The following is a 14,474-nucleotide window of genomic DNA, read 5'->3' as shown; positions in this document are numbered from 1 at the left end:
CTGAGGTAATTCAGTTAATTGAAAGAGAACCTTCAATTGCGATTTCATCATTAATGGGATACATGCGTTCCTTCTTCCTACAAAACCCTGGCTAAGGGTTGCCATTTATTGGTTAATGTGATCACTACAAGTGTTTTCAAATGGATGATGGCTTATGATTTCTGTACTGAACCTAGTCGACTACTAGACACAGAGGAGGGGCTCACTGATAGAAGCAGTTATAGGTGTTAGTTTAAAATTTTATTTCTATATATTCTATGCTGCATTTAAGTACAGGTTTCTGTATGTGGAAGCGAGGAAGGAAACTAAGAAGACATTCATTCAGCCATACCTGTGTACCATTATATGGCACATCAACAGAGAGAACAGAGAGGCAGCATGATGACCACAGGCCCAGTCAGTTATAGCTTGATGTTTATATGTTTAGTCTTAGCATACTTTTTTTTTTAGCATAATATAGTCCTTCTTAAGGAAACTGAAGTTATATGATTTCTTTCTAATGTAGGAATTCATGGCTATACAGACTATTTCAGTAAGCACAGACTTAAAATTACTAATAATACAGTTTTCACATAAAAAATTTGCAAAATTAGCTGGCATGAATAGTTTTTATTTTTTTTAAATCAAATTGTGGTGTCTGTTTATAAATGGGTGCTAGATTATATGTATGTCGATACACAAATATATTTAAGATATACATGCACCTAGATAAATTACATAATTCTGAAGTTAATTTCATCTACTCCCTGGACCTTCTACAAGTGTATACATTTTACAAAATTCAAAACAAATTAAAACAAACTGCCAGTAGAAGAACAGAACTTGGTAAGTGCTACAGGAAACCATAAAGAGCACAGGGGATGAATATGCATTAGTATTAAAACTACAGGCCCAAGCCACTTAAGCTGGTGTACACAATAACCTGACCCTTTAAATTACAGGAATTTCTTTGAATAGGACCCAATATAGCAAGTATACATTGTAACATGTCTAGGGTAATTATTGAAAATTCTCTTAATTTTTCTAAAGGAAAAAAGTCAGTAGATATGAATTAGTATTATTTCCCCATAAGTGACATTTTTTTCCCATTTTAGCTGTTATGGAATTGCAATAGGGTTAGATGTGTAATAACAGTATCATAACAGATTAAGAAAAAGTCCAATTGTTTTATAAGCATCATTTGAAATTACTTGGAGAAGTAAAATTCAGAGTATATATCAAATATTTCATACAAAAAAGACTATAAAAAAATCATGGACTTTATTATACATTAAAAATATCCTAACAGCATATTTCCTGAAGCCTTGTCAGGAATACTTATTTTGACAAAATGAAAAAATAAGTTCTTCACTCCACATGTATACCACCATTACATAAAGTCGAGTTTTTCAAATTTAATTCTAAAGGGAAATGAAGCATAATTTTTAATTGTATATGCATGATTAACAATATCAGTGAAATATGAACCAATTCACTTACATTACAAAATCACCAAATATACAAAGTGGTTTTGCACATTAGTTATAACTTAATCCCCAGTTCTCATATTAACCTAAGTAAATTACACGAGTACAGCCACAAGAGATTAGTTAAAAAGTATAATATAGTTCCAGTTTCAAATTATTATGTATTATTAATTAATACGGAAGAAAAAAATCTCATGAAAGAAAAGTAAGCCGAACTTGATAAAAATAAAGTCAAAGGCTTGCTTGCTACAATCAGTGTGTTTGAATATTTAAAGTACAGTTTGAATGCTAGGAGGCTGTTATCAAAACCAATGTTAATATTTTCATTTTATTAATTTGGGTGGCAGAGGTTTTACAAAACACAGGCTCTTAGGGTCTGTCAGCAGGTATAAGAAGATTCAAATCTTAAATACTTGCAGTTCCTATATATAATTCAAAATTAACTCAGATGCCTTTACCACATATGATTATATGTTATGTAGAATGATATGCACACCATACTATCCTTTCCTCAAGCATAAAAGTAACATAAATTTACCACCCCTAGACTGTGGAATCTGAGAATTCTTTTGAAATTAAACACGAAGTAATCATTGTAAACATGGCAAAAACTAGACTGGGGACTGTGTTCAAGGCAACAGTTTTAGTCCCTCGTTAGCAAGTTTTCCCAATTTTACAAGGGGGAAGGAATCATCAGTTTCCTATCTATTGACTTCACTACCATAGTTACAAAAGTACTGTTGACATAGGTAGCAAGAGTGCCTAGCAGAATTAAGTAGACTTAATTTCTTTCCTTTTAAAGAATCAGTTTTGTTAATCTCTAAAACCATTAAGTGCAAGTTCAAGTCTGAGAAAGATATCCCAAAATCTAATTCAATCACCACCAAAACATCCAAAAGCTTGAAGGGATTTCAAAGGGTAACAAAGATCAGCTTTAACATTACGCAGAAATCCATGGGGAGCCTTCCTTAAACAAAACACAGAATTTATTAAAGTTGATCCTTAAATATCTGCAGTAATGGAATTGTTCATATGGTTTACAGTAATGGAACAGAAGTTGAATCATCTAAAATTGTTAAACCCACACTTAACTTCTATTTGGCACTGGAAAGCACTTTGGTCTGACCTATAGACATGGGTGTGTTATTGTGGAAATTCCTATCAAAACATGATGTAAAAGGAACCACAAGTCTGTCCAGCATCCCTAAGTCTGCCAGTACCCTTAACTTTAGCCTACACTTTGACCCAGAGTGCTCACCAAGGGCTGTAGTACGCTACCATGCAAAGCACCAGCCTAGTAAAACTGCCTCCTAATGCTGACCACCTTCCCTGCACGGTGGCTGACAAGTTACACCTGAACTAAGTGAGGTGACAACTTTATAGTAAAAGACTTACTGAAACAAAAAGCTTACTAATTCTCAAAAAGGTCTTAAAAGCAGGACCTGCCGTGACTAAGCAAATGCTGACCACAGAAGAAATTTCAATTTCTACAAAAGGAATGATACACAAACTACTGTGAAAGCATTCCCTTTAGCAAGGACAAAATAAACTTCTTTCAAAAAGTATTCCATAAATTTCTACTTTTTTACTATACGTTTTGGTAACATAAGGCTTCAAAATAATGATTAAGTAATCATTATTCCCATTTGGCACATGGCTAAAAAAAATCATGATACTATATATAATTATCTATCCCGTTCCTACAGAAAACAATGTATATACAGTGTGAAACACCCACACTATATTGTGAGAACTATATGCCATTTCTAAATCAGAACTAAAAAGAAAAAATTATATGTCAAATAACAAAAGGCTTTTCCCTTGTAAAATTAGTCTTAGTGGCTAATCTCTTGAAAACTTTAAATGCATGACTGTGTAAAATATTTTATTCAATATATTTAACTTGGCCATATATACTTTTACATGTGAAACACAGGAACATAATTTCTATCAGCAATGTTAAAAATCCAAGTTAAAAAAAAAAAGTTTTGACACAGAATTAGGCAGTAGAGAAATGTCATTTTAACCTTGGCACCAGGTTAAAATCCTTCCTGGGTTGACTCTCCTATAACAAGCACTCAATTGCTTTTCAGTCTTTCATGGAATTAGACCTTTCACTCTACTTACTTAAAGAGGACAAGTATTTACAATAATTAGTGCAAATTATTCTATTCTCATATATTATTTGCCTTCACGGATATAAAGTGATGATCAGTATTTTATAAAAACATGGAATTATGAAAATACTGTGGGCTATCAGTCTGAAATTTAAAAGATTACATTTTTAAACTAAATTCTGAGAATTTTTAAGCAGGAAACAATTGCTATAGAACTTCTTTCTAAATGTCACTTGATTTTCAATAAAAATTATTTCACACAATGCAGAAAATACAATGTATCCTGTAACAATATCTTTACATGTTAAATCCTAATCTAAAATGTATTTGAACAAAAAAAAAATCCCTTTTAATAAACTCCAGAATCTTATTTTAACCATTACTGCTCTGCAGCAACAATTCAAGTCCCAACCTGAGAACTAAGAATGTGATAATAAAATGCCAAGGGCTGTAGCAATCTTGAACTGAAGACACTTAAGCTTCTTTCCCACTGGCATCAGGTGTAGTACATCAGAGAAATGCGAGCAATCCAAGAAAATGCCCTGAAATCAACAGTACCACCTGCCACAACTTGAAACCTTAAGTCTAAAATCTCTATTCTAATTATTTTGTAAAAGTTCTATTGCACATTTAACATTGTTAAAATATTTGCAAACTTGTAGAATTATCTGTATAAGGATTTTAAACCTATTCAGTCAAAAGCTTCCTCACTGCCAGCAATTGTTCCTAATGAAAGAGAGGGAGCATATCCATGAATACCTGAAGCTGAAGAATAAATGATTTCTTATGGTCACAGCCAATTACAATGCAAGGTAATAAGTTCACAATTTGAAGGAAGAACAGGCTTGAGCAACTCTAATTCCTCAGCAATCTACTTCAGGGATATGAACAGGTTTCTTTTAGACATGTGGAATTTGAAGTTACTGCATAGTATATTATTTCTAAGGGAAAAAAAAAATCAATGCAAACCTAAGTTATCAAGGTCAGTCATAGTTTAAAAAATGAAGTTAAAATAAACAAGCAAATATAAATTTTAGTCTCCTTGATAGTTCAGCATTGTTGTTACCTTGTGCCACTTCACCACAGAAATTGTCAACAAATTCAAAGGGGTGGGGGGCGAATATCAACCAAAAAGTAAGGATAAGTTTATGCTTCTGATTCTCTCTTCTTTCCTTCTTCTCCCAAATCACTCTCTTCTGACTGGCTACTGCTAAGGACAACAAACTGCCCCTCACTACTGGCTTGGTTTGGTCTACTGGAAGCAGCTATCAACCGACTTTGTTCTTCTAAGTCCTAGTGGAAAAGACAGAAAAGAAACTTAAAGTTAATTGTTTGCAATCAAATAGGAAAGTAAGCAGTTAAATACATACTTGAGAGCCACTTCAACTCTTCTGTCATAAATATGTATGCATAATTCTGGCAACTTACTGAAAAGAAAGACTACACACAACCAATGCAACACCAAAGTAAATTTTGACACTTTTCTAGAAAGCCTATAAAAGCCAACATGTCACTCTTCTCCATTTTTATGGCCAACAACTTACATTCGAGCCATCATTATCTCTCATTATAAACTACAGAAAAGGCTCATAATGAATCACTCCACATCCCCTCCCTTCCCTCTCTCTAATATATATGTGTGTGTGTGTGTGTGTGTGTATACACACACACAACTACCATTGATGAAAGCCATATATATATCTCCTCTCAAAAGACCTACTTTGACAGAGACAACCTTCCAACCTCTTCTGGAATATGTAGTATGTTTGCTAAACAGCAAGTCACACTACATGTCAATATAACTATAATGTAAACATTGTATCAGAAGACAGATGTCAGGAATTCCCTGGCAGTCCGGTGGTTGGGACTCCGAGCTCTCACAGACAAGGGCCCCAGTTCAGTCCCTGGTTGGGGAACTAAGATCCCACAAGCCGTGCGGCGCAGCCAAGAAGACAGATGTCATCCTTTTCTACTATGCTATGAATCATCTGGTTATGTATGAAGTGGCTGAGCAAGTAGAAACAGACCTTCACTTGAAAATTCCAATATGAAAGTCACAGTGCTGAATTAAGGAAACTCTTCATAAACATCATATCTAGTCAGAGAAGATCTAGACATTAGGACTGCATACCTTTTCAATTTGTTTTTGTTTACTGAGTTCTTTCTGTTGCTTCTCTTTTACTCTCTCTATTTCTTTTTGTTTTTCTGATGCCCTGCGATCCTGAAGACCAGATGAATACAACTAATGAATTAAATATGAAATAACTTTAAATTTTAACTTGTCAATTAATATTACCTTTGTAACCTTTTCAAATTATTATTTGCATTTATATGAGAAAGCACACCAAAAATTTACATTCTAATGTTAGCCATTTATCCAAATTCTAAATGCTATGTATCAGGAATAGCATCTATTGTTAACCTTGCATGGCAAAATCATTTTTATTTACTTGCTAATATGAAAGATCTTATATTACTTTAGTTAACATTCTTGGATAATTAAGTGTCTTGGATTCTTACCAGTTCTGCATGCAAAGCTATCTGTTTTGCCAGTCCAACAGAATCACAAATCTAAAGGGGGAACAAGTAAGAAAAACTCAGGCAGTTCTTACATCAAGTATCCAAATGGCTGATGTAACTAGTTTTATAACTCATTTTAATACACTGCTTCAAACAAAAGCTGATTTAAGAATGTTCCAGCCCCAAAACCAATCCTTTGTGTATTTTCTTCAGAGTCTGTGAGCTGCCACTGCTGGCTCTCATCTCTTTCACATACCCCACTTCTTGTTATCTCAGATTCATTACTGAGATGGTAAAGTTGCAAAGAAGAAAGCAAGCAGCTGCTGCTGCTACTCTAAGATGAAGACATTTGGAAATGGCTGATTATGGGAATATTTTGCATTCCCAGGATAAGTTAACAAAGCCAGAAGATTGCAACAGCTATCAATGGCCAGGAAGATACAGGTTTGTGGAGTCAGATGGCCCAACCCATCAGCTCAGCTCTCCTCAAAACAAGAGGCTTTGGTCAAGCAGCTCAGTTGGACTAGGCAAAGTTTGGGAGTTTTTCTCCAGAAATCTTAGTAAGAACTTTGACTATGACATGTATTTCACAAAAGAAACACATTTTGAAAAGCCACGTACCTTTTCACCCTCATTGTTTGATTCAAATATATAGCAGACTGATGACAGATTACTTTCACTTCTCCCTCCTGATGTCCGAAGAACAAATCCAAAAAGCCTCTTATTTTCCTGGTGTGTAGCATACAAAACTACACTGGGTAATGGAAACTGCCACAGAAAACATCAGAAGCAAACATGAAATTTTTCAAACCATTAAAACAGCCCTCTTACATATGACAAACCCATGTACTAAGTTGTTTAATATCCTAAATAGAACATTAGAGTCAGTTGTTTTTCTTAACCGAATGGTAATCCAAGAACAAACAATGTCATATTTGGTTTGGATTGTCAGGAAATTAAAAGGTTGTTGAATACTGAATTTGTTTTATTAGTCATTAACACATTTTACAAATTCAAATTCAGTAACAAAAATGGTCTATATTGTTAAATGATTAAATAGAAGCACATGCCTGCAGCTATTTCAAAACAGATAATTATAAAATAAACTCAATCATGTTGGCCTTTTAATCCCTTAATTTAATTTTTAGTTTCTTTAGTGTATGATATATGCTCCCTAACTGAGGGATAAATATAAATACTAAGTATCACACCAGATTGCATTGATTCTTTAAGTTACACGGAATGTTACAACTTTTTTGTAGAGATAGCCATAGACTCAATTATAACACCCTAAAGACCAATCATAATTCATGCTACCATATCTGAATATACAGAATCAGGATTATTATAAAGATGTAAGACGTGTATATGTACAAAGAGACTTAAAATAAAGCTTTAAACATGCAGAACTCACCATGAGCCTTGTAACTTGTGTCTGTGGATCAATTAACCTATAATAATAATTAAAAATTTGGGAGACAAATTTTAATTAGGCTAAAGTTATGTAAACATTTTTTCCTACAGTTTTTTGAGGGACAGGTTACTACTTACTTTAAACAATCACAAGAGACTAATAAATGTGATTCTGTCATACGAAAGATGTTATGGATGGCCCGGGCAGCTAAGATTTGGCGCATTGTTTCATAAACAACATCTGGATTGTCATCTGATTTCACCTCCATAGAACCAAGGAATCGGACAATAAACAACTGATGAAGAATAGAATCTACAACAAAATAAGGTACATAATGTATTTTTAAATCCCAAATTTCTTTTCCTAAGGAATAAAATACACTGCTTTCTTTAGGTTTTCCAATGAAAAATTCAACACAGCAGAAGCATTTAGAAATAACTCCTAACTACAGTGTTCATCTTATAGAAGAATTAAGATCTCAAACTCAAATAGCAAAAGGTTATGCTTTGGCAATTGGTACTTCTGAGTTAAAAAGAATTCCTTTTACTATGCTTACAGCCTTTCTGTAAGTTTGAAATTATATCAAAGTAAATAGCTATGGGAAAAAGAAAAAAAAAGTTATGCTCCAAAACCAGAAGAAAACAGCTGTTAGGAAAAGGTCAAAGGATATCTTATGGAATGAAAATTTGACTATGAGGTCAAAAGTATCATAATCTATAATTTTGTGTGAATAATGAAATCTTAAGTTTGATTAAGTTCTGTTGCTTTAAGTGTACTATGAGTGAAAAGAGAAAACTGTGAAGTATAGATACCATTAAAACAGCATACAGCAAAACAAATGTAAACATCAAATTCTTCACATAGTTTACTGCTCTGAGAATTTCTAAAATATAAGAATACTACACTTGTTTTACCTTCAGTTTCAGATTTTGTACCTCCTCCAGATTCTCCAAATGGATTTGTACGCCTGAAAAGTATTTTAAAAAATTATGAACCAGAGGTCAGTTACCATGAGCCACATGGAAGGAATCTCAATCATTGAACCCAGAGTTAAAAACTAAAAGTCACAAAACCTTGTACATACATTTTAAAAAAGCTCCAAAATACCCCTTCCTGTTAAGGAACACTACTGATGACCAACTAACTTGTGATGAAGGCCTCTGCCCTCACACTAAGTTAATAGGCTGAACTCAAAGTTGCTGTATTTTAGAAGATGTGGACAGATAGCATGTTTAGCCATAGACACACAAAAATCAACATTATAATAAAACATGTTGCAAAAGTTCTTGAATTTAAATAAAGTAGGACAGAGGAATGGCTAATTTAGCTTCAACTTTAGGTACATGAGAAAAATGCCAGGAATTTCCTTCGATTGTAAAAAACCTTTTTTTAGGTCCTCTAAGTACATGTCGCAAGTTAACTATGATAATTTGAACATTTTCTAGTTTTAAACCTGTGTTTCTCAAGACATACGTAACAGAATGCAAGAAGAAAAGCTAACTAGAGAATGGAAGCTACCTCCCTCCTTAGTGTGCATGGCTCATGACACACCCACAACGAAGGAAGAAAAGTACAATCCAAAGTAGGTTTTATAGACAAACAGAGAGCTAAGTAGTTCTAAGATAACACTGGCTTTAAGATAACATGAAATTGATCTCCCTAATACATGTCTGACCTATCATATCAAATGCTAAGTATATTTCTGTGATCAAGAGTAAATTATCTTTTCTTGGTCACGGCCATGTATATCCAAATTACTACATTATCAATTTATTAGGTGCCCCACCTACTTAATAAATGATTTGCCTTAAGCCACGTTACCTTCATCCACAGCCAAAGAAAAATTTTAACTGCTTTGACAAGGATTTCTCATCATATAAACAAAAGATAATTTATTAATAATTCATAGCATGACAATGTTTTAGTTCCTTCCTGGAGATTTCTTATTCTGACACAAGATAACTTTTTTTTTTTTTTAGTTGCGGCATGCGGGTCTCTTAGTTGCATCATGTGGACTTCTTAGTTGTGGCATGCATGCGGGATCTAGTTCCCCAAACAGGGATCGAAGCCGGGCCCCCTGCATTGGAAGCACAGAGTCCTACCCACTGGACCACCAGGGAAGTCCCCTATATAACGTTTTCTAATAAACCTGTAGCACATGTATTACTCTCAAGAATTTTAAAAATATTGTCATGATGTAAAAATAGGACTGTCAACTTTCTTCTGTAATTTTAAGAGTAAATACCTTAGAAGTAGATCTGATAAACAATTCAGAATTGAGTACTTTTAAAACTAAATTATCTTAACTCATTTAACTGAGGCAAAAAAACAGAGAAAAGCCTGCATGATTCTTCTTCAACTATCAAAATTCTGTTAGGTAATTAAACAAAGAAAGTAAAACACAGCTGATGCACAAGGTATATGAGAGATGGCTCTCAACTGTAGAAATTGGCTCATAAGCCCTACAGCCCTACAGACCTTCCTATTACCCACCTGCCTCCCTGGCCAGAGGCTTTTGCCTGGCCAGGCTGATCTTCACACACAGGAGAAATGATGTCAAACTGTATTGGGGTGTCTGGAGCAACGAGAGAATCTAGAGAGAGGGCAGCCAAATTTGTGGGCTCAGATCCTATGGATCCTGAACTGCTGGTTCGAGCTGTCAGTGGCCGAGATTGTCTAAGCACAGAAGAAAACAAGAAGGCATTGCATTTAGTTTTCTCTTTTGGAAATTAAACACTTAAACTATGAGAAAAGAAAATACAATTTTATAAGTCGATGAGAACAAATTTTAATACACACAATCCCAAATCACAGTTACTTTGTCAAAAGACTTTATCAAAAGACTTTTTCTTTCCAATTACTAAATTCAGAAACGTAAATCACTTTAACCTAGAGATAAACACAAGGGAAATTTGGAATCATCATTTATTTAGCACTCTTGCTGGTAAATTTACCGATTTGAAATACATTTTCTAGAACTATTTCGTACTAATGTAACTAACACTACTAAAATCAAAGTGTTTGCTAACACTTTCAATAGCCCATATAGTTCTTTAAAGAGCCCAGAGACTGGTAACTCACCCTGCTGGCCGCAGGCTCTCGTGCCTCTGCTGGAAAGACGGGGAAGGAGTGACAGCTTCCAAAGCTGACTGATTTACCCGTGCAGCAATTTCCTATTTTTTTTTTTTAAAAAAGGATGAATTAGTAAAGCAAGAAAACCAAAAGTTTAAATATAACTCTCTGAACTGTCAGAATGTCCCTGAGTTACACTTAAAATGTAAATTGAAGTTACTAAAGTTGTTCCACATTCTCTTGTCTTAGTATTAAGACACATAATTAATTTCACAACATTATAACTTAAGTTTCCTCTTACTTCCTGTAAATCTAGGGGAAAAATCTGATTTTTTTCTACTAATATACATAATAGGAAATATTTTTTCTTTAAATTTTAACTATCAAATTTTTTTTAGATTAAGGTTTGTATTGCTAGTGCCTAGTACAGTGCGTAGCATATGGGCACTCAAATTTGCTAAATAAAGAAATTTAAAAGGAGTAGGAAATAGTCACAAAATATTAAAGTATTTTATAACCATGATCCTGAAGTTTTTATGATTTTCTGGAATGTATTTATGCTCAGAAATATCTGTGTATTTATTAATAAAGTTATCATGGATATTTTCGGCCAAATTTGAAAAAAGCTTTCCATAAGAAATATTTAAAAACTTATTAAAATATTAAACTTATTAAATAATTTAAAACACAAGCTAAATAAAATAGCATGTACATTAGAAAAAATAATCACAAAACATTTTTGCACTTCTGTGTCTTAGCAAAAGTATAAAGACAATGCCACAAATCGATCAAAATTTCTTCTCATTAATATAAACAAAATAATTCTGGATAATCTGGAAAATATTAAAACTCTGACTTCTGATAATTGGCAGGAGAGTACAATAAGCCTGACTTATTCAAATCCAAACACTATATTCCCTTTGTATTCCTTAGGTATTAACAAGTCATCTAATTTGCATTTTAATTTTTTGTTCTTCCCAAGTGACATAACAGAAAGAAAAAGCAAGTTTGGCAGGAGATCAAGTTACTAAAAGCAGAAGACTTCTCTACAATTAGCACTGATATTCTTAGATTAAACTCATTAGATCATTATAAAACTAACAGAAACAACTAATATTTTTCAGGTCATGAGATTTTGCTTCTTTAGTTCAAAACTTTTTTCCTAGGCATCCAAATCATATGTGTCTTGGATGGCACCTCAAAACCATTATGGTAAAAACAGAACTTTTCTTTTCCAAATTGTTCTTCCCTTCATTTCTTCCCTTCATCCAGGCTTAAAACCTGGAAGTCATCTTTGTCTCCTTCATCCTTTATGTTGGTCGGTTTCTTCATCCTTTACATCGGTCAGTTACTAACTAGTCCAGCCAATTTCTTTTTACCTGTTTCTATGATTCATTCTTCTCTCTTCCCTCAGGTTACCACCATGTTCAGACCCTCAATTCATGCCTAAACTATAATGGCCTCCTACATGTCCCCCAACAGTCCTGTCTAATTAACCACTACACCAACGACAGTTTAAGACTTAGAAGGGTAGGGCTTCCTAGAGAAATTAGCCCCGATCTGCCTCAACTGAAACCGTAACCCCCACCCCCAGCCTCCCATCAGCCCCAAACAGCCCTGGGAGGCAGCCAGGTTCACAGCCTAGCTGGGCCTACCAAGACTGGCAGAGGTCAGATGGCTCCTCTCTTAAACCAAGTCTCTTCCCAACTACACTGCAGTTAGGACTCACTGGTCCTTCCAGAGTTCTCTGCACCCCGGGTTCTGCCTGCATGTTTGGACTGCATCTACAACTCTGTCTACACTGCTGAGTTCATGTGATTTGATACCCACTACTCAAAGCATAACTGGCAAAACTTGAGAGTTCAGGCTGCCTCACCCCAGACCTACTGAAACGTAATATGCATTTTAACAAGGTCCCCAGGTGATTTGTATGCACTTTTCAGTTTTCTATTATTCTCCAACAAGACCTTTCAATTCTAATTATACAACTAATTTCACAAAATTCCTCAAAATCTGGAAAAATCCTACCTAGCTCAGGTTTCTGCCATCTCCACAGAGTTTTCTCTAAAACTAAAATCCATACTGATCTTAATATTCTGAAATCTTAAGCTTTCAGTCATCACCATACACTTTCAATTTATATGAAATGTTACTTAAAGTTTTAGATTTCTCTTCCCACATACATAAGCTCCTGGAGGGCAGAGGCCATGGCCTATTTTTCTTCTATATCCCCTTTCTCCATGGTGCTCAACATGGTGCTAAACACAAGGTTGATGTCTACTTACATTTGTTGGTTGACTGATTTCAGTATGTTCTGAAATAATTTACTGTTCTAGGAAGACCAGATACTCATTCTATTCATGATATATGAAAGCTGCCCATTCAAGGGCAAATTAAAAGATTACAGAACTTGAGAAAATACAATAAAAGCCATATAAGCCACAGAATTATTCAATTTTGCCATATCTGGATACATAAAATAAAAATATTACCTCTGGGTTTTCACTTAAATATATCTGTTTAGATATGTTATTTATTGTACAGATCCACTGCAAAAGGGAAAATAGAAAAATACGATTAATATTTTTTTCTACAATGCTTCCCTTCTAAAAGAGAATGTTTAATATTTAACTGACATAGAAGTTTCACTAGAAGAAATAACATATAATCTTTCTTATGAGATAAATACCTTCCTATATGCAAAAGCATATATATGTACAACATATGAAGGTATAACAGAACACTGAACAGATTTGTTATTTTTAAATTCCAGATTTATTTCATACAAGGAAATAAAAAATATAGCTATCATGTTAAACTGTAATTTAATAGTCTATATTTATCTTTTTATATCTAATATAAATTTTTTTTATATCTAATATAAATTTTTTTATATCTAATATAAATTATATCTAATCCCCACCAAATAAGACAGTCTGGACTCAGATACCATGATTAATACCAATGTAAAAAAAGTTAAGAGCTAAATATATTCCTTGTGAACGTATTTTACATACTTCCCTTTCAGGTTTATAAATAACACAGAAAACACTCTCTGCCCCACATCCTCTGCTTCACTCTCAAGTATTCCAGTGCCTAAGGAGCCTTACAAAGCTAACCTAATGTTCTGTTTGGTAAACCCTGCAAAGAACAGCCATATGTCTGTATTCCTCAGAGACCAGAAGCACGTTTTAATACCTACTCTTTTCCATAAGAAGTAAATAAAAGTTGATCTCTACATAATTTCTAAACTTGTCTTTTACCAGCACAATTATATAATAACAACTTACCTTCCATATTTGGTGAACGACAAGTAAAAATGGAGCCAAAAACAAAAGACTCACGAGGAAGAACAAACACTCCCAAATTTTTGTTTTTCTGTCTTTCATTTCCCCAAGGTTTTAAGCTTTAGTTGCTTCCTGCCATGCTACATCTGCCACTATGTTCTTAATGCAGCAAATACTGTCTCGAGAGTTGGTAAGAGAAGGGAATAGATTAAACTCGCCTCATGATACTAACAGCCTGCCAGAAAGCAGCAGTCACAAGGTCATTTCTGAATTTGAGCTTTTAAAAAGACAGCAAGAAATGATCTCTAAGGTCTCTCCTTATAGGTCCAGTTGTAAAATTCCGTGCAAAACTTAAGAATGTTGCTTGAGGACAATAGACTTTTTTGAAAAAAAGATTTGTAATTAACTAGGATTTTCCAAATTTCTATAATGAACACATCAATATGTTTTGTCATCAGAAAAATATCTTAAGATGATGCTGAAGAAATTAAGTAGATAAAATTTTACCTCTTCATGGTCTTTTTTACTCTCTGCTTGCAAAATTGAAGACCTGAAAAAAAAAGAGAAAAAGTTTGACAGTCAACTTTTTTCTAAAGTA

At 33.9% G+C, this 14,474-nt stretch overlaps 1 protein-coding gene across 3 annotated transcripts in view; it reads right to left on the bottom strand.

The window, feature by feature from the left end:
- Positions 1-592: 592 nt before the first annotated feature.
- APPL1 (adaptor protein, phosphotyrosine interacting with PH domain and leucine zipper 1) overlaps positions 593-14,474 on the bottom strand; it is a 32,406-nt gene continuing 18,524 nt past the window's right edge. Inside the window, exons 12-22 of one of the 3 annotated variants that reach the window (XM_027121144.1) lie at positions 14,384-14,426; positions 13,082-13,138; positions 10,599-10,690; positions 10,011-10,193; positions 8,432-8,484; positions 7,655-7,829; positions 7,518-7,554; positions 6,725-6,871; positions 6,104-6,154; positions 5,715-5,825; positions 593-4,876 (exon numbers count right to left, since the gene is read on the bottom strand). In XM_027121144.1, the coding sequence (XP_026976945.1) occupies positions 4,730-4,876; positions 5,715-5,825; positions 6,104-6,154; positions 6,725-6,871; positions 7,518-7,554; positions 7,655-7,829; positions 8,432-8,484; positions 10,011-10,193; positions 10,599-10,690; positions 13,082-13,138; positions 14,384-14,426 (1,096 nt within the window). In that variant the 3' untranslated portion in view covers positions 593-4,729. The remainder of the gene's footprint in view (positions 4,877-5,714; positions 5,826-6,103; positions 6,155-6,724; positions 6,872-7,517; positions 7,555-7,654; positions 7,830-8,431; positions 8,485-10,010; positions 10,194-10,598; positions 10,691-13,081; positions 13,139-14,383; positions 14,427-14,474) is intronic. The other 2 variants (XM_027121145.1, XM_027121146.1) reach the window with 2 other exon arrangements.

The sequence above is a fragment of the Aethalodelphis obliquidens genome, unplaced genomic scaffold (genome assembly GCF_003676395.1).
Source record: "Aethalodelphis obliquidens isolate GAN/ISIS:26980383/991018 unplaced genomic scaffold, ASM367639v1 scaffold22, whole genome shotgun sequence".
Taxonomy (NCBI): domain Eukaryota; kingdom Metazoa; phylum Chordata; class Mammalia; order Artiodactyla; family Delphinidae; genus Aethalodelphis; species Aethalodelphis obliquidens.
The sequence above is the reverse complement of the archived record's forward strand: the minus strand, read 5'-3'. Positions and strand labels throughout refer to the sequence as shown.